Source organism: Stigmatopora argus, chromosome 5 (genome assembly GCF_051989625.1).
Source record: "Stigmatopora argus isolate UIUO_Sarg chromosome 5, RoL_Sarg_1.0, whole genome shotgun sequence".
NCBI lineage: Eukaryota > Metazoa > Chordata > Actinopteri > Syngnathiformes > Syngnathidae > Stigmatopora > Stigmatopora argus.
The window spans coordinates 3,333,630-3,360,112 of NC_135391.1; the positions used below are offsets into that span (position 1 = coordinate 3,333,630).

General features: G+C 37.6%; 1 protein-coding gene across 3 annotated transcripts in view; it reads left to right on the forward strand.

Annotated features, from left to right (window-relative positions):
• zbtb34 (zinc finger and BTB domain containing 34) overlaps positions 1-19,068 on the forward strand; it is a 40,061-nt gene extending 20,993 nt beyond the window's left edge. The window contains exons 3-4 of one of the 3 annotated variants that reach the window (XM_077600985.1): positions 7,826-7,892; positions 14,781-19,068. In XM_077600985.1, the coding sequence (XP_077457111.1) occupies positions 7,826-7,892; positions 14,781-16,334 (1,621 nt within the window). In that variant the 3' untranslated portion in view covers positions 16,335-19,068. The other 2 variants (XM_077600986.1, XM_077600988.1) reach the window with 2 other exon arrangements.
• Positions 19,069-26,483: the final 7,415 nt, after the last annotated feature.

Here is a 26,483-nt window from a genome sequence, read left to right on the forward strand (position 1 = left end):
TCCTATTGTCTATGAATTGATCATTGTAGCCTTTTTTTTTTACTAGACCTTATATTAGAACAGGGATGGCGAACACGCGGCTCTTGAGCCGCATGTGGCTCCCGACCTAAATTGGCTATCATATTTATTGTATATACTGTGGCTCTTTACCTTGTTTCATGTTTCTCTTATTTCTATTCTCTTAAAACACACTCAAATTCCCATAAAAAATACATTGAAAAGATACTTGGGCAGATTAGATTTTTTTTTATGCTTCTATGTGGCTCTTTGACTTTCACAGTTAAAAAAGTTGGCTCTTTGTGTCTAACTTTTTGACCACCCGTCTATTAGAACCACCCCCACAATTCCCCTATTGTAATAATATACATTTATGACATTCTATTAGCTATGAAATACAAAAAATGGCATTTTGTTGCATTTTTCTCAGTGTCATACATAACACAAGGGGCTCTGACCCTTTGGGATGAGGTCAAATTCTCCAAAACTATGATGTTGAATGATTTTAAAGGTTTGGTGTGCTAGTTATTGGGCTCAGGTGGACCTTTTTGAGGTTAGAATGTGAGTTGCACATGGTCCAAAACCTCTGGCATGTATGGTATGACGGAACTTTACTTAAGAGAGAGGCCTTTCATTGTAACCACTCAGAGGCACACCTGTGCAACAATCGGGGTCTTTAACGAAGATCTTGATAGGCTTCACATTCAGATGGATGAAAAGCTATGAGCAGAGACGTGAACCTTGATGAACGGTCCCAAAGTCAGACTATTGATTGGAATTTGTCAAGCATTTTATACACGCAAACTGTACTGTATATACACTGAAGTGAGAAATTACTACAACATGGCGTGCGAGTACCCCACAGAGTGAAAATTGAAATTAATACATCTTCTGTTTCCATTTCTGGGCTATCTGATTATGACACATGCTGCTACATAACCTGAAACGGGTTATAAAAATGAGTGGAAATTGAAATTAATACATCTTCTGTTTCCATTTTTTTGACTATCTGATTATTACGTAACCTGAAACGCAGCATAAGGATTTATTTTTTTGGCGAAAATTGATAAATATCAAATTAAATCATTTTCATATTTACTGTATCACTGTAAAACAGGGTTGTTAGACAGAAATAGCAAAAACTTTAAACTTTGAGAGTCAAAGAATCACATTTTACGTCAGAAGCAGCATAAAAAAATCCAATCTGCCAAATTATTTTTTAAATATAATTCATTATTTGTTTTTAATGGGCCCTAATGAATTTAAGTGTGATTTAAGAGAGACTAAAAATAAGAGAAAAGAGCCACAGTATATACAAAATATGATAAGAAGCAAAGAGCCACATTCATTTTGGCTGGGAGCCGCATGCGGCTCGAGAGCCACGTGTAAGCTACAGCCTTTCTGTAGATGCTTTGTCTCTGAAAATGAAGCCCATTGTGTTGGATTCCTAGAATGACCACATACCGAACTTGCATGGTGAATTAACTCGCCCCATAATTTGCCCTTAATGTTCACAAAGCCGCGGTTAAATTGTGTTGTTGGTAAGGTCTGATGGATGTCAATTAACGGCCTATTTAAATATTTATGCAACAAACTTTTCAAGTCATCCCATGGGTGCAGTTATATCGAGGGGGGTAATGCCGATTCAGCTCCCGAAGGACCAACTCCGAGCCGGGGAGGCGGCGTGGATCGTTGGGGAGGAATCGTTCGTGGCTCGGTTTACAATGTGAATTAAAGCTGACACTAAGAGGCGCTCCTCACAATGACCGGCAGAAAAGAGCAGACAAAAGAGGCTATTTTACAGCAGGACAAAGGGGAGGTTAGTGGAGATACCTGAGCCCGGACTAGCCTAGTCAGCGTGTCTGTGGACACATGACTGGTGCCGCAGGACCACCGATGGGAGAAGAAATACCAAAGTGCATTCCTGCACAGCCATAAAGCTAGAAGACGTACGCACTAGAACAAGGGTGTCAGACTCGGGTTGGTTCGCGGGCCGCTTTAACGTCAACTTGATTTCACGTGGGCCGGACCATTTTAGATATAATATTTAGATTTTTTTTATTATAAATGGATTAAAAGAACTGGATTAAAAGCCCTGAATATTCAGTTTTTTTATAGATCTAAAACGATGTTTATTTTAGCTTTTTTTAAATTTTTAGATTTTACTAAATGATTTTTGAACTAAAAACACAGAAAAAATGGATTAAAAAATTACAATTATTGATTTAAAAGGGGGAAAATCAGGAAATTTAATATACATCTATACTCTTCATTTTAATTTGATCCTAAAACAGAAAGTCGGCACTCATGATTTACTTTCCCGGGCCACACAAAATGATGCGGCGGGCCAGATTTGGCCCCCGGGCCGCCACTTTGACACAGGTGAACTAGAAGTTGTGCACGTGAATAGAGTAGGCCGTGTACGTCATGCATTCGAGATGGAATTGGCAATATATTTGGTGTGAGTTTGGAATAGTGGTTGTTGTTGTTGTTTTTAAAATCCAATGCAATCAATTCAGTGCTCGTCAACATTCAAAAGAACATTGGCTGATATGCTATCATTTTCTGTCTCATTGTGTTATTGCTTACATAATTCACATTTTTAGGGGGTTAATACTGTAGTATGATGACTTGTCTGCTTCTCAATTATATGCACATGTTTTTAGGAAGGCTTTTAGTTGTGCAGTGTAACTAAAACCATCTGTCAGAGCAGTAGGGAGACAACAATGGTTCATCTTGAAATGCGTATTGATAACGCTTTAGTATCTTTAACTTGAGTTGAACACGGGCTGCAGTGACGTGTTTAAAATCCCAGCCAAATAAAGATAATCAGATAGCCACTCTGTCTATGTCTATATATATTCCATCCTATATACAAAAATGAAAGATGGCCAATTTGGTATGCGAGATGGTGCTAGGTTCACTAATTTGTAAACAACTGCGTCGGCGCCATTATCAGTTCATTATGACATCTAACATTGGAAAATGCAAAGCGAAAGGCATAAATTAACAAGACCCAGAAATCATCTAAAAAAGACTGCCAACAAATGTTTTGCTGTCATTCGAAGAGTGCACATTTGAAATAAGCCTTATTTTAACTCATGAATGTCTTGGCTTGCAAGCCAAGGACAAAAAGGACCATTTGGATCTAGAAATATGATTTATTATTATTATTTTTAAGTGGAAGGATTTCTAGGTTGGCTCTTGTATCCTCGTATTTTTCCTTAAAAGTTGCCCTTGGTTGAAAAAAAACATACTTAAGATATAAATAACAATAGCCAGATGGTAACACAAAATGATTGTAAATGTTAACATCATGCAGTCTTAGTCACAAATACAAAATTAATTCAAAAACACAACAAAGCAATAATTCTATCTTCTAAATGCATTATAGAGTGAGTTTTTAGTAACCCAGCTTTTCATATTTAAAGCATAGCCTGGTAACGATGCACGCAGACTGAAGAGGCCCAGCAGGAAACCAGCAGCTTATATGTCTCCGGTCTGTCCTGATTAACATGGATAACTCTGACCTAAAGAAACAACGAAGATTCCTGTCTAATTTAATTACTGTCAGTTGACCAGCCGCCAAAAATATTCTAAAAAACTTAAACTCCTACTCTTTTTTGGGGGGCAGAAATGGTTTATATCAGCGGTCCCCAACCACCGGTTCATGGACCGATACCGGTCCGTCAGGGAAATAAATATTTTTTCAATCTCGACTTCCTACTTGAAAAGAGAAAAGTTGTTATAATCATAAAAAATACATTAGGTACCATAAGGTGCACTTAAAAGTCTTAAATTTTCTCCAAAATAGACAGGGCGCCTTATAATCCAGTGTGCTTTATGTATGGAAATTTTTTAAAATGTGTCATTCATTGAGGGTGCGCCTTATAATGCGGTGCGCCTTATAGTCGTGAAATTTTTTGGCCATCCTGTATGTTACGTGCACTATCATCCTAATATCTTGTAGCAATATAAAGACAAAATAACCAGATATCCCGATTTAAAAATCCCCTGTATACATTTTAAGCAACTTTACATGCTCGATAAACTAAACTAAAAGGCAAAAATATAAAAAATGCACACGTGCTGTTAAAATAATGAACAAAAAATGATATATCTTCTCTTAAGGCCACCTGCATTCTGCATTTTGACCTTTTAGTTCTATGAAACGCTTCATTTTGACCTTTTAGTTCTATAAAACGCTTCAACATGTCAGATTACCACATACAACCACATCATTCTATATTCCCTGAGACATTTGAACCATTACCAAACACCGTTCAAAACGCCATGGGAGGAATTTATTCACATCCTAAGTTATGCATCTTTCAAGCACATCTGCAATTTTCACACCAATAAGGTCAACTGGTCAATGTGGCAATAGTTCTGCTGCGTTTCATAAAGGTTTCGTATCGACCGTCAAGTATTTTCTGACCACAACCGGAGTCTATTTCTCCTGTGGGCGGATGAATCTTTCCTTCAGGCACAGAGGATTACTGTGTGGTTCTCCGAGTTGACCTTCCACATTGCAGACGCTCCATCAAACCGGGGCTTGAGCATGAAAATCTCTCCTGGATGGATTGGGTTCCAAGACCCTCTCCTCTCCAGGGACTCACCCAACCTGGGGAACAGGGGGCTTTCATGGGAGATCACAGGTGTTTATATACAAAATGGCAATTTTCTTCTTCCATAATTCCATGTTACTGCATTACCAGATCTTATCGGAAGGACAAAATCTCATTCTTGCGGTTTAGACCTTAATGAAAGATGCTTTGCCTGTAGACACTGGGGGCTAAGTCAACAAGTTTTGGATTCCTGTTGGCCTTTGTTGGCTGAAGCTAGTCAGAAAATGTTAAGATGAAGTTGGAGGGGCTTTGACCAAAATGTTTGGATCAAATCTAGTAAAAAAAAATACATTTAAAAAAAATCATTGCGTTCTCTAGATAGCTCTAAACCAGCCCAATTGTTAAATATTTCATTATGTCTTGCATGTAAGATTCCCTGTCATCTCTTTTAGAATTGTATATGTATATGACGTATATGTATATGTATAGATGAAATTCTTCATTTCCATGCAGCAACTACAGTACTGACAAAATAAAACAAGTTATTGCTTAAAACTCAATATATTGTCATTGTAACTTAGATTAAACTCATTTTATTTGAGGCAAATTGAACTTTTAAGTAGTTATCCTTCAAAATAGCATATTAAAGAGATCAAATGAGTAGAGATACTCAAAATATAAAGTAACCGAAGAGTACTTAAAAAATTGAGTTATCACCACTTATAATCTTAGGTTAGCATGACTTGTGATACATTTTTGCGTTATTTGAAATACTTTCATTCATTGCAAGAATACAGTAGAAAAAGATTTATTTCCATTTTAAAATAGGGAGCCTGGTTCATAGACGACACGTCCCCAATACGATAAATAATATTTTTTTAAATGTCAGTGTGCTCTGGGCTGGAACACCAACAATCCACGTTGATCACATGTAACTTCAGCCGTAGCCGATGATTAAAAGCAGATCATATCGAATGTCGTCGTCAAGGGCAGGAAAGAGAAAGCGAGAAAAAAATAAAGAGGAGATTTGTTTGTCAGTCAATTCAGCCACTCACAAAAGGCCGGGGTTCAGCTTTCTGTAAATCTTCTGCTGAAATGTTGACAAAACAGGCAATTTTCCCTCATTTTGGCGCAGGCATCTTTCAGCGGCTCACTCAATCAGAACCCCTTCATTTCAAACTGGCGTTCCGGCGACCTCTGACTGGCCCCCAGACGTTGGCCCGGCCCGAGAATCCTAACAGTTGCGCCTTTTCAGATCAGGTGAATGTCGTTTTAAGAAGCTCTCTTCATAATAGGGGCCTTTGTCTCTTCCTGGGCCCCCGTAAAGAAAAAAAAAGGATAAGAAATGTAGTTAATAGCTCAGGAGTGGCCTAATCATCAGCTGCCATTACTGCTCCAATATCAGCAGAGATGACAGACTTATCAATAACAAAGGCCCAGCTGAAGTTTTCGCCGCTCTGTCATTTTGATCTTTGCTCTACTAATCAGAGCTTTCATTTGAGCGAAGCACCATAGCAGCACACCTCTCATTCTCTTCACACTGCGTAAGATATCGCTCATCTTTACAAGCCACTCTGTATTCACGCAACCCCGGGCCACCATTTTGCACAAATTGGCTTGATTTCTCCGGGAAATATATGACACACCGGAGAGGTCGTTAGATTTCTAATGTGAGCGCTTGGAACGGCGAAAACTCTCTTTAGCTTCGGGTTCTGTTCCGACGGCAACAGTTGGAGCTAAATGCGTAATAGTAATTGTGCCGAGGTGTCTTTAATCGTTTCTAATTATTTCTTTGTCAAAACATGAACATAAAGCTTGTGCCGTCATTTATGGACACCTTGTGCACCAACGCTAACTCACGGGACGCCTCGTTAAGATAAACATGGAGTCGTCAACCGAGAAGTAATACTAGATCAAAAGTTATGCTTAACTTGTGTAAATATAATACCGTAGTTTTGTATTCTGAATGGCATGACAAATTAACTCAGGCAATTTTTGGGTGGTGATTTCCTTTCTTTAATATTCATACAATATATTGTTCATCTTGTAATAGGGTTAAACATGTAAAAATTGAGTGATGCTTCTGTGATGGTTTTAATTCAAACTGAAGATTGAAATGTTTTTATAAAACATATAAATATATATTAAAAAATATATATATATATATATATATATATATATATATATATATGTATATGTGTATATATATGTATATGTATATGTATATATATATATATACATATATATATATATATACATATATATATATATATATATATATATATATATATATATATATATATATATATATATATATATATATATATATATATATATATATATATATATATATATATATATATATATATACACACACATACATATACATATTTTTTTTAATTAAAAGGTACATGGGCCAACTAGAAATCCTTCCACTTGTATTTGTTAAATACACAATCAAAGTTTAGATAAACATAAATAAATACATTGATAATCAAAAGTTCGCTGCCATCCCTCCGAGCCAAAATCTATCACCGTCAGTGGTACGCATTTAGACATGATAACTCAATAACAGCTTTCCAAGTTGATTTTTTTTTATTTCTACAACTCAACTCAATGTGGTACAAGCAACAAAATATGATATTTCAAAATATATGTACACAAAAAAAACAATCCACAGTTTTTCCATTTGTGTCATGTTGTCAGTTGAGCTGGGCTAATGGAGTAGCACAATTTAATTGACTACTTCCATAGTGTTAAAGCTGGGAAATTCAAAAGAATGTACCCTATTTTGCCATTTAATATACCCATGTATATTAAATGAGTTTTGCATTTTTGGGCCTACCGTTTATGTGCCATTTAATATACCCCTGCCGTTTAACATATATTAAACGTATATTAAACGGCAACTCCGCTTTTTTTGGCAAGATTTGTATGGTGTTCATGGGAGCATAATTATAGATACTTAAGTTCATTAAAATTCCAAGTCAGACTTTATTCAGCAGTAAGTAGTTTTAATCTGAGCAGTAAGTAGTTTTAGTCTGCAAAACTTTGATGAACCCCGTCACGGCATAAAGACTGCGTAGTAAAATTTTAGCATCGTTGCTGGCCATACGCAATGCCATTTTCATTGTTTGCTGCAGGCCAATAAAAACGAGGCAGAGGGGCAAGAGTTGGCCCGTGTGCCATAGTTTGGACACTGTTGCTTTAAAGGAATGGTGATCCATTGTAGCAAGTAACATTTTTTTCCCCACTGACAGGAAACCTGAGAGGTCCAAGGAGGCGCTGCTGCACCTGGACGAAGGGGCTCTTTCATTTACAGTCACGGTAAGGATCAGGCACTGACGGACTTAGACACCTGCTACTGGGAAATATGTTCTTCATCAGTGAGCTATGGACTATTTTTGGCCAGGAGCACTGGGAGGCCATTGTTCTCCACAGAAATGACAGCCCAAGTAGCCAAGAGACTCTTGGTCAAAATGTAGTGTTTTAATAAGGCTAAACTGATAAACTTGTTCATTCAATTGAGAAAGAAAAAAAATCGAGTTGATTACTTTACAGAAATACTTCATTTAACGTGGTTAATAGGTTCCAAAACAACTAAATTTGCTTTTATGGAGTCTATTTAATAATATTTGGACTTTTAAAACCCTCTTTGTACGATTTTTTAACTCCCAAAAGTTGACAATCCTCACTATTGGCCGGTGAAATACAGTATTCCCTCAAATATTGCGTATAATGCAGACCAAACATGGCCGTGAAAATTGAAAAATCGCAAACTAGGAACTCTCCTATTTTTTCTACCATAAGTACATATTTTTACATCCATACAATAGTAGTCCCCAAAAAGTTTTCATTTCATTTTTGTATTATTGTTCCACCACTGCACATTTTTCATAAATATTTGGTGGATCCAACCTGCGATGTAGTGAATCCACAATAGTTGATCCGTGAAGTAGCATGTCATTAATGTACATTCTAATTCTAAACAGATGATTGTTGTCATTAAGAATGGTTGAGATACTATCTTTAATTAAAACATACCCAGATTTGCTCATAGATGTCAAGCAAATTTGTATAATATTGAATGTGTTACATTAGCATTCATCAATGGGGCTCCTTATTCTTCCATTTTGGCTTAAGTTCTTTAAAAACTATAATCATGATGCCTTGAGTTTGTGTATTTTGGAACCTCATGTGGGATTAAAAAAGAGCTGGACATCAAGACCCCCAGGCCATGCCACCTGGACCCCCCCTTATGACCTGAAACCGCACCACCCAAACGGAGCCCCATTAACATACTGCCAAATAATTGCTGATCAAGCAAATGACAAAGAGCAAACAAGGCCAGAGGAAGAAAAAAAGAATGACAAGTTAAACAGGAAAGCCTTTGATAAAAGAATTAGTTTGAACCCTTATCAATGCCGCCATCGTTCCTGCCAATCAGACAAACAATCTCTTATGAGCAAACGCTGGCTGTGGCTTCAGCTGCGCATCAATCTCATGAAAGGAAGGGAAGAATCAGAGCTGAGCATAGAAAAGGGAACTGGTTTCCAGGAAGCACGTGCGATGACAAAGCCATTCTTTCTTAGGGTTGATCATCCACCTGCACATGATTAGGTCAGATATTCACTTGTGCTGCCAACTTGTCATTCACATTGAAACAAATGTGCAAAGCACACGCTTGCCTGCACACACAAAGAGGTGCAAATTCATTTTTCTCTCAAGGCAGTCTGCAGCAGACCAGACTTTTTAGAATATTTATCAAATTATGAATACCACCTTACAAAAGTAGTGTATAGAAGGAAATAAAATGGCTGGGTGAGGTGATGTAGTAGATCAGGCAAGTATCCGGACATCTAAATGTTCTTCATAGACATGCCGTGGTGTTTATATATTTTTTTTAATCCAGTTTTTAACCCATTTTTTATATTTCTAAAATTGATAAAGTTAACAATTCTAGCACCGGCAGAAGTAATGTTTGCATGCAAATATTGGACTGGATAATAACTGTCATTTGAATGGAATGGAGAAGTAAACTAATGTGTATGATAGTAATGGTAACAATACCTAAAATATTACAAATCTTACTATACAATATACTATTGAAAGTGGAATAGGAATATAACTCCTCATGAAAGCTGAATACTTACTAAGCTACCATGGTATCAGCAAATTATATTAACATGAATGGATCCATCAATCAATTTATAACAGGGCAACTGTGACCTAATATGTTAAGGCCATAATACTTTGCTGGAAGAATTGGTTGCAAACACCACATTTAAATCCGTATTTAATCCTAATTGTCAGATGACACCAAAGTGTCACTAAATAACAGTCGTGACAAAAAATATACAGAAATTACACAAGTGAGTTCCATGGTTTTATTAATTTCTTCCGATAAACAAGTTGATAAAAGCAGATAATATTTTGGGAAATTACATTTTTATCAACCATAACATAAAATAAAATGAACTAAATGTGGCGTATAAATTACAGTAAGCATATTGCGATTTGTTGATGACTTCCCCCCCAAAAAATATTTAAATTAAACAAAGAGAAAGTTTGCATTTTGATATACTTCTATTTTTGTGTTAAAAATATTAGTCTTTGGCGCCCCCTGGTGGCACATCTATAGAATACTTTAACGGTTCATTGTTATTACTATCCGGCGCTCACTACTCCTTTTTCCTTATTTCCCTAAAACAATCACACTAAATATCTGCAAAGTACCGTGACACAACAATAACTCAGAATATTTCAAAACAAATACTACTTTATTTTGCATACTGACATCCTGCCTTTTGTGTTGTGAAAGCTAAACATTTTCAAGTATAACACAGATCGCAATTAAACTGTTAGCAAACATAATAAAATACAATGTACACATTCGGTTTTAAGTATTCTAACAGTTACCACACTTTTACCACTGCCAATAAATGCACGTATATGTTGAAGCCCACATGTCAGTGGAGGTACGCCAGCAGAAACCAAAACATCCCACTTGAAAAATGCGCTATATGTTTGCGTAAGTGCGCATGTGTGAGACCGAATTTCACTCAAGACTCCTTGGGATTGTGCAATGAAAGCAGACAAGAGTATACGTCGTATATTTTAGCACGCCACGGGTGCAGCGAATGAGACAAGAACATTCGCGTGGTCGCTCTGGGTTAAGAGCAAAACTGGATCCCAAATCTTCTTCCTTGACTATGGTGCTGGTGCGTATGAATTGCATAGGGTGTCGGGAACATTATGTCTCTATACATTGCACTGGCGCGAGCAAGGGAGGGGCTGCTGCAAAACTCACCGATAGAATGAATGCAAAGAGCCAAAAGAACACTTCCTGTTGATGCAAAAATTGCAGCAGCAACTGTCTGACACATCTGGACCGGACAGGGGGGGAGGCCTGGCCGTGGCTGTTAGCGAACTAGAAGGGGGGAAAATGGACCACGTTTAATGTCGATCTTGCAGCACGGTGAGTCTGCTCGGTTTAATTGTAGCGTGGTGTGCTGACGGCATGCCGCCGATCGTCATGTCAACGCGTGTTTCGGGCATACTCGGACATCTGCTGCTAGCCGCCGACGTAGGCTAGCATGGGCTGCGAGGCTAACTCGGTGGCTAGCCGCGGAGCTACAAGGAAGAAAGGCGAGATAATGTGTGTTTTCGATCGTGTCATTGGTAATAGGGTGGGTATTGTGCATAGTGCGAGTTGGCTGTTAAGTTGTTTATCGCGGGGGAGAGATCGCGAGGTGCGGAGGAAGATCGGTGTCTTTGCAAAAATCATGGCTAAATGCTAAGCTAAGCTAGTTGAGTTAGCAAATGTTCGGTTGTTGAACGGGCCCTGCGAGGCGATGCAGATAGACTTATGTTGAAACAATTTAATGTACAGGCAGTGGGAATGATCGATATTGTTCTGTTGGATTCGACTTTAAACTGGCGTTTGTTCCGATTGTGTACACAAGTCTTATTTCTGTCGCTAGACACGCGTTCGCGTGTAATAAATTACAATAAAAGTTTGACAGGGCGCTCATTTGCTCCATTTTGTGTCGACAATCGGCGTTCTAGGATTTGGTGTATTTACGGATCGACGTTCATTATTAAGTCATGTGTACTCGATGTTTCGGATCTATAATCTGTAACACTCGATTCACTTTTAGAATTTGGAACTGTCTGGGCCAGCAGACCTATTAGATTAGCCTGTCATACTTTTTAATTCAGGGAAAGTTACATTTATTTACATTTAGTCTTGCTCCTAATAAGGTTCAGTGACCTACGCTGTACACTAAAATAATAATGGACTACTGACTGACTTTTTGTGTCTTATCTCTTAAGGGGTCACCAAAGTGAAGCAATTGATCCGCATGATAGATTTGGAACAAGTTTTACGCCAGATCCCCTTCCTGACATATCCCACAAGCGGGAATCAAACCCGAGCCACCACAATGGCAGCGGGACGCTCAGATCACTGACCACCATGTGGCCCTAAAATATTAATCGAATAATTACTCTACGTATCAATAATATTACAAAAAAATAATGGCATCCCAAAGTGAAGCCCACTTTTTGCAACTCTGAAATCCAATTTTCTGTTAGTTTTAACCATGCCTGTCATTGCAATGTCATGACTGAAAAGACCAAAGTGCATGAAAGACTCCGGTTATTCAGTATACGGCTGAGTTCAAAGAGGACACTTTAAAAACTCTGTCTTTTCTGCTCAAAGACACCCATTAAATGTCCATGTATGACATTGTTTCCCTACCGCCATATGAAGCCACCCTGCCACATCATCTTAAATTACTAGAATGGATACACGCCCACATAAGTGGTTGTAACGTAAAAGCACAGTAAAGGAGTTCCTGGCCAAGATAACAGCATTATTCTACATAAAATGAAGAATGCACTTTGTTTCAAATGGAGCAAAACTGACCCAAAGCATGATGTGGCCACTACCTCCATCCGGCTTTCATCAATCAATAACACGTTTCCGCCAAAGTTGGCAAATGTTTATAACATTGAACCATGTCTGGATGTGTACTTAGTAGGAGTGAAGATTCTATTCTGTCACGCATCTCTGCAGTCAGAGTATAATTCCTGAAATTTTAATTATTGTTATGGGTCTTTGCAGCACCGCTGCTGTACAATTATCTTAATTCATCATTTTTTCTGTTGTGTGGCACCAAGATATCTATTATCTTTGGATTTTGTTTTTGTTTTTCTCGCTACTAAAATAATTGGGATAGGAACATTCCCTCTAGAATAATTTTTATTTCCTTCTTTGGTGCAGTTCGTCGGGTCAGGTACAAACACAATTATTAAACGTTAGTATTAACACTTAAAAGAATTAATGTGGTCTTTGGTTTTGTTACAGAAGTAACAATGTGTTGTCTGTTGACATCTCAATGGTGATAGTGTTGTGGAAAAGAAACAGGATAGTTGACTTACTTAACATCTATGTATTTTTGGAAGTAGGTTATTAGAAGGTAGTTTGATAACTGTGTATATTTTCAACCTATTGCACTGTTCCAAACTATCAATTAAATACTGTTGCGTATTAATTTTTAGCCAGGCAGCACTATGCTCTAGTGAATAAGAAACAGGGAAATTAAAAGCAAGAACAGAATGCCTCTTTTTCACAGTAAAAGCTCTATACGTATAGAATGTTAATGCCCTGTGTGTGTTTAAGTAGCAGTTGTAACTAACTGTTCACCATAACATTTCTGTTGGGCTTTCACAGTGAGGATTATACATTAACATTATAATTGCTGGTCTTTGCTATATTACATAGGGTAAACAATTGATTATTTTGTGATAGTATGTTTGAATGGGGTTGCACTTTTTTAGTTGGTAAACCAAGATTGGTTGTATCCTCTGTTATTGTGTGAACACACGGTCATAAAATGAAGTCATACGTTCTGTTGAGTGTTGTTGTGATTCAGGTTCTCTTTTGAGGGAATATTTTGGTTTTATATTTCAGCAGTGCTTCCCACCGCTGAGCTACAATGAATGACATGTGACAGTGCTTATTGTATCTGGTTGCTAATGTGCCATGTGCGTCAACCTGACTTGCCGTGGTTCTTTTTTAGTCATGAGATTGCAGCCCAAAGCAAATGGCATTATTATTTGCTATCTATATTGTCTGTCTAAATATGACCAAATGCATTTTATTGAAGTCCATCCACCACATTAATGTCTCCCGAGGGAGCTCTTTAGACGTATTTATCATTCCAGCATTATCCCCCTTCAAGAATGACCCAGATGGGCTGGTCTTCCTGATTTGGTTTGAATTCATCCAAAAAAAAATTGATATTTTTAGACCACGACAGCTGGTGACCTGCAAGGATGAGAATTTTTAACCATATTGCAAAAAATGATTTTATTGCATGGGATCTTTAAATGCAAACAATTCAATAAAAAGCAGTTTAGTGCTATTTAGCTAACCAGTCTTTTACTTTTATTTTCATTATTGCATCTGGGGGCTTTCAGATGGTGGACACAGAAAATAGTTCGGCTTTATGTATAGTGGTTTCCATTTTTTTTGTTTAAAAAATGTCTCTAAAAATGTATTTTTAAAATTAAATATTAAAAAAATATATAGCTTTTTTTCCTTTCCCCTATGTAACACGATGTACTTTATCTTCATTTTTGCATCTGGGGCTTTAGGATGGTGGACACAGAAAATAGTTCGGCTTAATGTATAGTGGTTTCCATTTTTTTTGTTTAAAAAATGTCTCTAAAAATATATATTTTTAAATTAAATATTTAAAAAAATATAGCTTTTTTTCCCTTTCCCCTATGTAACACGATGCTCCAGAGAAAAACTTGTTTGTGCAGTCATGGCAAATTGGCTTCATTGTAAAACTTACAACTGTGGTGACAGTACTGGAATTTCAGGCTTTGCTAAAGCATTAAAAAAAATATGAATTTTCATACAACAGGATTATCAGTTTTCATATTGATTGGCTGTCGCATCTTCTTCTGAATGTGTTTTTGTTGTTATTGAAGGTGGCTTGTTTAAGGGCATTTTTTGAAATTACTAGTAACTAATCCATGGTTCACCAATTTAAATGCTAGGCTCCATCTTGCCTATTTCCCACAAGAGGCTTCTCTTACTTGCAACAAATTGAATTGAGAAATGGTTTAATTTGTATGAATTACGCACAACTGCGATAGTATTTGTTTGATTTTAATTTTAATTTTGTCTTTCCCATCCAGGTGGTTGACAAGCTGGAGAAACACATTCAAGAAATGGACGACGGCAGTTACATCGAGTTTGATGTGCCGGAGTTCAGCAACACCGTCCTGACTCAGCTCAACGAGTTGCGACTGCAGGGCAAGTTATGTGACATCATCGTCCACATCCAGGGTCAGCCATTTCGCGCCCACAAGGCCGTCCTGGCAGCCAGCTCGCCCTATTTCCGAGACCACTCGGCTCTCAGCACCATGAGCGGCCTTTCCATCTCCGTCATCAAAAGCCCCGAGGTGTTCGAGCAGCTCCTGGCCTTCTGCTACACGGGCCACATGTCCCTGCAGCTGAAGGACATTATCAGTTTCCTCACCGCCGCCAGCTTTCTGCAGATGCAGGTCATCATCGACAAGTGTACTCACATCCTCGAGAGCATCCACTCCAAAATTAGCCTGCCGGTCAACACCTGCAGCCCGGAGAAGGACGATTCTCAGGGCGGTCGCAACGGGGTCAACGACAGCAACCTCTTTGTCAACCCCACGCAGATATCCCCCCCTTACTACTCCCGTCAAAGCCACGCGGGACACGAAGCGCGCTTGGACCTGGCCGCCAAAGGCCTGGCTCGGGGTCGACTGCAACAAGAGGAAGGCCAATCGGATCGCGGCAGCACCGACAGCGTGTCGGAGCACGACGCCCCGATGGAAGGGGAAATGGAGCAAGTGGAACTGATCGGCAAGGACGGCCAAGTCACGGACGTGCACGTGAAAGTGGAGAAGACCGAGCGGCCCACCTACTCCGACAGTTCCTCGGCCGGGGACGACGGCTACCACACGGAGTTGGTCGATGGCGAGCAAGTCCTGGCCGTCAGCGTGGGTTCTTACGGCCCGGTAATTCAGTCCGCCGCCTACTCCTACTCCTCCCCGTGCTTCGTCAACCTCAACAGCTCCAGTCCGTCCCGTTCCATCCTCAGCGGCTTCAGGGGCGGCCGAGCCAGAGCGAAGCGCCCCTTAGCCATCCCGGCGGCGGGACTGAGTCACGGCAAGCAAGGCGGGGACGACGGCGAGGCCGCTGCGGGGCCCACGGTGTTGGAGAACGACGTGCGAGAGCGAAGCCTGAGGAGCCAGTGGTACCCGTACAACGAAAGACTCATTTGCGTCTACTGCGGCAAGACCTTCAATCAGAAAGGCAGCCTGGACCGCCACATGCGCCTGCACATGGGCATCACCCCGTTCGTTTGTAAATTCTGCGGCAAGAAGTACACGAGGAAAGACCAACTGGAGTACCACATCCGCGGCCACACGGACAACAAGCCCTTCCACTGCCAGATCTGTGGCAAATGCTTCCCGTTTCAGGGCACCCTCAACCAGCACCTGAGGAAGAAGCACATGGGAGCGTCCGAGGGCAACAATCACGTGGACTCCCCGGAGAGGACGGAGGGAAGCTCGGGTCCGAAAGACCAAGACGAAGGCGCCGAGGGGATGGCCTACGAGGCGCAATACGCGGAAGAGGCGCCGATCGACGACGCCGAGGAGAGTTCCAAATGCAGTCCGGAAGAGGCTCAGGCATCCAGATGTGATTATTAGGATCTGCTTCAGGTTCAAGAAGCTTTAAGAAATGTTTAATTTCAAATCAACGTAAGGATTTTTTGTTTTGTTTTGTTCAGCTCTCTCTGCTTTAGACAAGATTTCTTACTTTAAGGGGTGCTGCCATTTTTTGTGAACGCTAGGTGTCAAATACGGAGCAAAGCGAGTTATCGTACTTGACCTTGCCGTGGTCCTGATTACGTAACACCCTCCCCCCCCTTTCTCTCTCTGTCTCTGGCCCCCCTTAGGCTCCCAGATGATTTCTCTTTATATCTTTCCATGTTTTTAAAAAAACATATTTACAGAGTTATATAGGCATGTTGCAATAATTGAAAATGTGAAAGCTCTGGTAAGATGCTTGTCATATCACCTTTTTAAACCTGACCTGTTTTTGCACATACGGCCACAGGAGGTCACTCACTCACTAGGAATGATCTTTTTTCTTTTCTTCTATATATTTTTTTCAATTGCAAAGCTTTTTTTGTGACATCCGTTCAATACCTCATGATACAACTAGACATACTCACTCATCACAGTATTTTCTCTACAATGGAACTTACTTGGTTCTACCTCATAGCCAATAACCTACCGGGCACCCTCACACACTGTAAGAAATCAATTTTATGATCTATGTACAGTATTTTGCCAAACCGCGGGAAGAATATTCTCAAAATGTAACGACTAGGTTGACAGTCCTTGACGGTCTAGGTCGGACGTGCATCAAGGGCGTGTGTTAAACGGAGTACATTTAGTTTGCTAGCGTGTTTGTCATGAGAACATTTAAACAAGACAGAATATCAATGGCCCAGTGTACTTAACCATTTATACCAGTTTTCTGTCTTAAGTGTTTTTAATTTTCAAACCCCCAAAAAACATAATTTGTAACTTGTCACTAATACTTGTGGTATACTGCACCATAAATCCTAGGTTTTAGATACTGTGAAAAGAGGCTCTGTAGTATGTAAAGTCCAACATATATCCCCGAACTAAGAGTTATAATTCAAATATGAATTTGCAACTCAGTTTGACTCGAGCTAGGTAAGCTACTCATTCTTAGCAGTTTTAAAAACTCTGGTTAAATTCACGCACGGTATAACAAAAGTACTTATAGCAATGATATGCAAAAAGAAAGAAAAAAGCAAAGGAATCTTAGCCATTTTGACATGGTTTTTCTTCCATTTTTTTGTTTTTTAGGGCACTTGTGTTTTTGTTTTTTGTTTTCCCCCTCTTTGTTTATGTTCTTTCTATCCTACCTGCCTGATTGTTGTCTGCATTAGTGCAGGCCAAAAATCTAAATGTAAAGACCAAGGTTGTCTTCAGCAATCAATACCACTTTTTGTTTGACATGTGTGGCTAAAACAAGAGATAAATGTTAAAGTGAAAAGTACGTGATACAAAGTATTGATGCACTTTGCATAGTGGGCGGGTGGGATTAATGTCTTGAAACAGATTGGTAATCTCTTTTTTTTTGCCCCTATCAAGAGTAGTACAGCGCAACCCTCACGGCAGTAACAAAATAATGAGACTGCAATGGCTACAAATCATTGTATTTTATCGGTTTTATTGAACCATTGGGCAGTGGGTCGTATACGAAGACTGTTTTTTTTTATATCCGTTGTGATTTCAGAGTTGATTCTTAAAAGGCACTTCTAAGGCCTAACTGATTATTGCTTGATAGAAAAATTTGCTCATTTGACGCTCACCTCATGTGGGCTTTTCTTTAAAACCACATGGTTGTCTTATTTTCCATCCAAATGGGTTCACGCCTTTTCCTCTGGTGCAATTTTGCTGTTTTAGCAGCAATATGTCATGGTTTTTTTTGCCAAGTTGGAACAAAGGGCAATCCCTTATTTTCTCTTGTGCGGTCATTCTATTGTTTGTTTTGTGTGTGTATGCATCATTTGGAAATACGGTTAATTTTCTGGCGTCAAGTGTATTTTTTTTTTCAATTTCGCCTCGATTCTGTCAGTGATTTCCCACAAATGAATTTGTACGTGGAAAGGTGCAAACTTCAATTCTTTTGTGCCATGGGTTCACACCAAAGATTAGCACATTTTCTGGGTGTGTACATTTTTGACTGTACATCATAGGTGAATGCGTTTAAAGATGAATGGGCGCTTAAACTGTAGGCCGATTTTAATTGTTATTGGAAAATGTACGCTCCCAACTCAAAACAATCATTTTTATCAATCGGAAAAATTGGTGAGATTAAGGCTAAACTAGAATTAGCAACTTTTGATTGAAGCCATAAATAGATGATAGTTCAATTTTGTGCAATAGGTAATGTAATTGTGTGAAGCCGATGTTAACCAATGAGAGAGTCCTTCACATAAGTGGCATTTAAACCTAGTGCCTTCCACAAGCTTTATATTTTCGGGTTTGGCACTTAGAGTTATGTGCCTCCATTTTTTTTTTGGATTGAATTAAGAGATTTGATGACATATAGCCACATGTATTGTTAAATAGTAACAAGATGAAATTAGGTATCTCCAATGTGTCATTTTCTACTTTTCCCCCAAATCACGGCCAACCAACCCCTTCTTCTCTTATCAATGGAAAGAGTTTTTTGCCTGTTTTTTTTTTTTAATTGTCCTAGGACAAATGACTATCTGAGGTAGCAAGTGATAACAATCAAACGAGGCTATTACGCCTGTACTCAGAGAGATTTGTTGATCCCTCCACTCTAGCCAGTGAGGACAATCCCATCTATGTGCCGTACTTTTTCACTCTGAATGCATGGGAAAAAAATGCATATCTACTTCCTTCTCCCGCTCCAACGCTGTTGGACGAGCAACTGCTTGAATATTTAGTAAAGTATGTGTGCATTTTAAATGAAATTTTAACAAAAACAAACAAAAAAAATAGATAAAAGCGCGTACCCTATAGCATAGTTAAATTGCACGTTTCTCAACCACACAATTGTATACAATTGCCAATGGATACTTTGTAAAAGAAAAAAAAAACTTGAGTTTTTCAATTTTAGTCATTGATTGTGCACTTACCAGTTCCGTCAAACGTACATAAAGTATAACAGTCCATCTGGAAATCGTATCTATCGAGCTATTAATGGCCTGGTGTGCTTTTGGCAGGGGCCTTTACACGTTTAAAAAGATGCTTTTTTTATTGACTAATAAGTTTTTTTTCCTTATCAAATGAGTATATAAGTCCATGTATAGGTAAATGGCGGGGGTATTGTTTAAATGCTTTTTAATGTAGCTATATTTACTTAGGTTATAGTACACACACGAAACCAACCGACCTTGACGTAGACTATAGTTGCCGTTTTTGTCAATTCCACTTTCAATGCCGGAGATGCATTATGGGCCACGAGTAATCAAAAAGGAAGTGTTTACAGGGAAGGCTGTCAGACTACTTTTTTGAAATTGCAGCTCATCCTCTTCTTAAACTCACTTCAGGTAGTTTACAAACACTGATATCGGCTTAGAAAAATCTTAAGTCTTCCATAGCTTTTTTTTTGTCAGTTTCTGTCCACTGTGTTTTATTCCAAGAAAGCAATAAACTTTTATAAAAGCAGTGTATTGGGATTAGCAAGCCTATCCAATTATTGGCCCGTCAGATTAGGAAATTAACAAATGTCAGGGAACTGTTCAATTCAAATAGAACCAGGAGGATTTGATATTGAATTGTTTTTGTATACGTGACAAGTTGGATTCCTCTTTAGAAGAATGATGTGTTTAAGAGAAGAAGAAAAAAGTGTGTCCATGATCAAAATCTCGCGGTAGTCGGTGAACTTGCAACAACAACAAAAAACAGTCATCTTCTCAAGCTGTGTCAAAAAATAACGAAAGGGATTCAAAGGGCAGTTTAGCCACGTTTTTTGGGAGTGGGCCGTGTGTTGTCATGTTCTGCTTTGGTGGACTTTTCCGGCTCCTCGCTTGCAAAAAAACTCAGTCGCATATGGTCAGCATCAACTCCCTCAACGCACTATGTCTCTGGCTCATGTATTTGGGGACAAGGCAAAAAAAAACTGAACTTTCAACTCAGGGTGTATAGAGTTTTAAAAAATGGTCTCATTAGGCAGCATCCTTTGTTCGTGCACTTCTCTTCAGGTGTCCTCAAGTCAGTGGTTTCCGTATATTCTTCCTCAAGTTCTCGATGAGTCCATTCTGTTCCACGTGCAGATCTGAAGCTAGAAGTCCAGAGAAGGACCACCAAAAGTGGGTTCATGACAGCACATGTGCCCAAAAGCCTCAGTTTTTTGTCCACTCTCCACACAACCTCACAACCCAACTGTGAACCTCAGAACTCTACTGTTTTGTACAACTATGAAGTAAATGAAGCTAGCTCAAGCGGACGTATCTATTGCCATTTATTTGAGTTTTATTTTATAGCATGAAATAAAAAGTATATTTATTCAAATGATATATTTTACTCATAATCATTCTGTGCAGCTTCATTTTGGTTCTTAAGCTTGTAAATGGCTTTTTTATTAAGGAAAAAATGTCAACAGAAAAAATGCGTTTGTAAAATAAAGACGCTGATTTGGCAAATTCTGGTCTTTATTATTGACTGCTATGGAAAATTTGACTTTTTTTTCCCTTACACTAACTTCCCAAACTAAGTACTATTATGAAACGCAACAACCTTGAGATTTCAGGTGAACTATTTCACATTTGCTACAATATACCGTATTTTCTCGCATATAAGCCGTATTTGTATGATGACGGAATCAAGGGTATGGCTTATATGCGCACAAATTAGACTTGACATGCACAAAAACTGCAAGGTAACAAAGACGAAACGCCATGATTCAAACCAATGTGGCCGATAAGGTCATTTATTTAAAAATAGAGCAGATAAAACGGTAAACGAAATTAATTTTGACATCTATGAATGAAATTCAAGAAATAAAGTATACTCACTTGTGCATGCCAATGCTCGCTCAGGTCACCGCCATCTTACCGTAGTTAAACGTGTTCTGACTAACCAGACACAAGTAGCCTTGATACATGTGTTCGTAGTGTTTACCATGTCAGCACATCCCAATAATTGTTAAGGCTGATTGAAAGTCTTGCGGTCGATCATTAAAATATCAGCCTACTAGATACCTGCGTAATGTGTATCTCATGCTATTATTTCACCCAGAGACTTGGTGAAAACTAGACCGCTACGGACACATTTCCTGGTTGTAGTGCTCACGTGTCTTCCTTTTTGAATTTGTCTATTTTCAGGCAACACCCTTTCGGAATGTGCAATCCAGCAGATGATCCTTTCGATTCATACAGTATTTCAGAAATAGCAGGTGAGATGATTTTTCTTAAGATTTTCCCTTCAAAGTAACACATTTGTGCTCCCTATTAAAACCATGAATATAGAGGTGTAGAGGGGGCGTCTTATACGAGAGAAATTGTAAAATTCTTCGATTTTAAGGGTATGCTTATACACGGAGATGGCTTATATGTGAGAAAATATGGTACTTCATTTGCATTTGCATCTGTAAGGATTATTCCATCCTCTAGAGGGAGCCAAATATCAACTTCATTTATTTTGAGAAATGTATCTATAAATGACAGTAGGGTTTTCAACGTAAAAAAGCAACCGTTCTCTTTTAAAAAAAAAAAAAGTAACAAATTGAAAAAAAAGGAGGTTCTGTTTCATTAGCACGAGTAGGTTAAATTTTAGGTAGCAAAGCTGTAGCTGTTTTGTTTTGTTAAACTCATCTTAACTACCAAAGATCAAATCGTGCCAATTCTTAACAAACCCCCTGAAAGTTTAATGAGATACCGTAAAGAGAGTCAAACAAAATAACAGTCAGTGGAATTCTCAGAAATGAATCATTATGCTGATGTTAGACTTTTCTCCTTGTTCATTTTTTCCTTTATTAAAACAGAGCCTATTTGTTTCCGTACTGGAACTAATCCCTGTTTCCTGTAATTTTGACTCATTGACAAAAAATGGTCTGAAGGTCGTTGGTCTACTACTTTAAATCGTTTAGACTAAATTTTATAATACAGCTAGCGAGGACCATCCGTTACAAACTATTTTTTGTACATTTATAGATATATGTTCTTTCTATTAGAAAGTTGTCTATAAATGTATCTACTTGTAGTAAAGCTGTTAATTCATTAGTTGCTTAATATTTTGGCAGACAGAATTAAACCATAAACACGAGGCACCCGTACTCTAAAGGATAAAATGATGCAGAGGAAAATATCATTTGAGTATCTTTATTTGAAGACTTCCCTCAAGTTTCCCGCAGACGATTGTATACACAACTTGAGATTCTTTGGAAGAACATTAAGATAGAAATTCAGCATGAAAGCACAGTCAAGGCCTGTGAGACTATTAAAGACAATTTTGCACATATCCACAGTTGGAAATGATCTCAAATGCTGGGCCTTTGGGGAAAAAAATGGAAAGAAAGTGGAAATTTGAAGTTGCACCAAACAATGAAGTATCTATTCTTCCAAAGAGACCACATTATTCCTTTTTTCCAATTTCAGGCATTCTTAATAATTCCCATATGGATTGCAATCATCTAACAGAAGCAAAAGGTTGACTTTTGAATGAAAGGAAACATCATTTTCACCTATTGGCGTGCAGTTTTTTATTTTTTAGTTGATTCGGAAGAATGGAAAATAAGAGAAAAGTAGTCTGAGAGCCACTAAATTCACTTAAAAACTTGATGCCAAAGTACATTAGGTGACTTCATGCTTCTGGATAAGTTCAAGTAATATTTCGGTGCTCGTTAATGAAAGATTAAGGATATTTGAAATCAGGGAGTGTGTGTGGATTAAAAATAAATACAATTTGAAATTATATTTTAATCAAATTCCAAGAAAAAACATATTGCGTGTATGTTTTTTTGTCTTTATTGTATTTTTTTTTGCTACTGCAATTCATACTGCAGAAAATACTTTCCTCATTTGAATTTGATTGACTCTATTTATTTGTTCATTCATTTTTAAATACAATTTGAAATTATATTTTAATCAAATTCCAAGAAAAAAACATAGTGCGTGTATGTTTTTTCGTCTTTATTGTATTTTTTTTTGCTATTGCAATTCATACTGCAGAAAATACTTTCCTCATATTTGAATTTGATTGACTCCATTTATTTGTTCATTCATTTTTAAATACAATTTGAAATTATATTTTAATCAAATTCCTTGAAAACACTGTTTTTTCGTCTTTATTGTAAAAAAAATTTGGTACTGCAATTCATACTGCAGAAAATACTTTCCTCATATTTGAATTTGATTGACTCTTTATTTGTTCATTCATTTTTAAATACAATTTGAAATTATATTTTAATCAAATTCCTTGAAAAAATGTTTTTTCGTCTTTATTGTAATTTTTTTTTTCTGCTGCAATTCATACTGCAGAAAATATTTTCCTCATATTTGAATTTGATTGACTCTTTATTTGTTCATTCATTTTCTGAACCGTTTATACTCGCAAGGGTCGTGGGGGTGCTGGAGCCAATCAGCCAAACGAGCACATGACAAAATTAGCGTACAATTAGCCTAGCATGCGTATTTTTGGGGGGATGTGGGAGAAACCTCTTTCACATTGTTATAGTTCCCTAAAATAAATGAACCCTTACAATTGTCTTATGATGAATGTTTACAGGTCTCAATCAAACAATTTGTTTTGCGTTTTTTACGGGTAAGATAAGATGTAGCAAGACGTAAAAATGTGAAGAGACGTGATAGGGCAAAGGAAAATGTTTCTGTGATGCTTCAAGGAAACGCACTTTTGCAGATGTAAATTCTGAATGCTCAGGTTTGACAACTGGGGAAATGTGGTCGTCTTTTTTGCTGACTTTGCACTGGGTCAGCGCTTGGTTTTCCATGTTGGTTGAAGTGTAGGGTTTACACAGGCTAACCTTGCTAAAGCTTTTCCATGGCGTGGAGTCCAAACATGTGTGACGTGTTGTTTCTGTTTATGGAGACAATGAAACATTTTGCCAGAGTCACCACAAATTGCGTTAAGTGAACGGGTTGTGGGATGTACAGTAAATGTTGGTGACTGGAAAATTTGCTGCCATATTTTTGCATTTGTCGCTATTGCAACACGATAGCATCAAATTTTGTGTAAAGTTGTCGTCACAGGAATTCTTTTGCAATTGTTTTCATTGGGGAAACGCTGGCATCCAAGTATGACATGATGGCTTATTTTTTCGTCACTGTGAAGTCATTACGGGTTCATTTTCCAGCTGTCTTTGGAAAAGTCGTTGACACTTTTTGTAGAGTGAAGGAAGCCTTTTCTGACACTGGTCACGTCTGCTGGATGCGTTACTTGAACAAGCCAAGGCTGTCACATTTCATTTCTCATTTTCTAGCCCGTTAAGGCCATACTACAATCCCTTTATTTTGCCTCAGCAGGAATTCTGCCTGTGGCACACACTGTGTAAACTAACTTTATACAGATGGAGATAATTCTTTATTTTCAACTACTGTGTATGCTATGTGATTATTGGGCCGTTAAAATAAACCATTTTTATTTATACTATAGCCACAAACAACTGCGGTGTAAATTAGAAGCAGCTTACTGTGCGTGTGTGTCGTGTATCTATGTATGTAAATATGTATGTATGTATATATAAATATATATATATATATGTATGTATATGTGTGTGTATATATATGTATATATATGTGTATATATGTCTATATATGTGTGTATATATATGTGTATATATATGTATATATACATATGTATATATACATATATGTATATATATGTATATATATATAAATATATTTATATATATGTGTGTATATAAATGTATGTGTATACATGTGTGTATATATGTATGTGTATATATATGTATATATATGTATATGTATGTGTGTATATATATGTGTGTATATATGTGTATGTATATATGTAAGTGTATATATGTGTATATATATGTATATATGTGTATATATATATGTATATATATGTATATGTGTATATATATATATATATATACACATATATATATACATACATACATACATTTTTTTCCATTAGAAACTTAGGGGAATCTGTTATCTGTACATTTTTTATTGCAATTTTCCTTCATAACAAAATGATCTTTGACATTATATTACAAATATCTTATGTACAAAACAAAAAATTTGTTTCCAATCACATCAGCAAACCTCTCGATTTATACATTAAATACAATGCTTGTTTGGTGCAAGCAAATTGGTGGATAACTTAGGGTTCTTAGAATTCAAATAAAAAGGAAATGCAACAATCTGTATGTCACAAAATCCAACTTTAAGGAAAATCAAAACGGACTTATTTTATGGAACTACGGAATTTGAATGATAAATTTCCAATTAGAATGAAGCAAAATATAACTGTCATGGGATACATTTCCTGTGTCTGATCCTGCATTAGCACAAATGGATATATGTAATGCGGAAACTATTTTTGGAAGGTTTCTGTTTTAAAAAACGGAACAAAAAAAATAACAAGTGATTCCCTTTTAAAAGTTTGGATAAACTTTGGCAGTTTTGTGATATAGTCACAGTCTAGAGGTCCCCCTTTAGGAGTTTTGGTCAGAAGCCCTTGAGAGTACTTCAATGTTCTTCTGCTTGTGTGGGTTTGTCTATGCAATTTTCTCCATCTTCTCTTTACATTCCAACCGCACGCGTACATGTTCGATGAATTGAACACTCAATCGACCATGTATGACAGACTGAAATGTTGTTTTTCTTGGGTACATGTGCTTGGATGGGTTTCAACTTCCCTCTAACAAGGAAAAGCAGTATAGAAAATAGATTGTTTTCTTTTCTACAATGAAAGAGAAACTTTATCTCTACACAATAGACCAACTGAATGTCATATAATGAACTTTTAATATAATTATTGTACCTGGTTTGTTCCCTGGACAGACATTCCAGTTATGATGTGAGTTAAATTTCCAGTTAACAGGCAGACAAATACATTTTAATTTCATCTGTCTCTGACCATGACGTAAATGCAGTGTCTTCTAAATTCTAATTTTTTTTATGGGTGATAAGAGAAACATTTCACTATAAAGTCTTGTACAGTACCTGAGCAATGAACCAATTGAATTATTATCGGAAAGTAAAGTGGTAATAGTAGCGCACAATGAGAATTTTTCACCATTGGTCTTTTGTTGGAGGGAAACTGAGGAATGAAGCCATGTTTTTGTTTTACAATAAG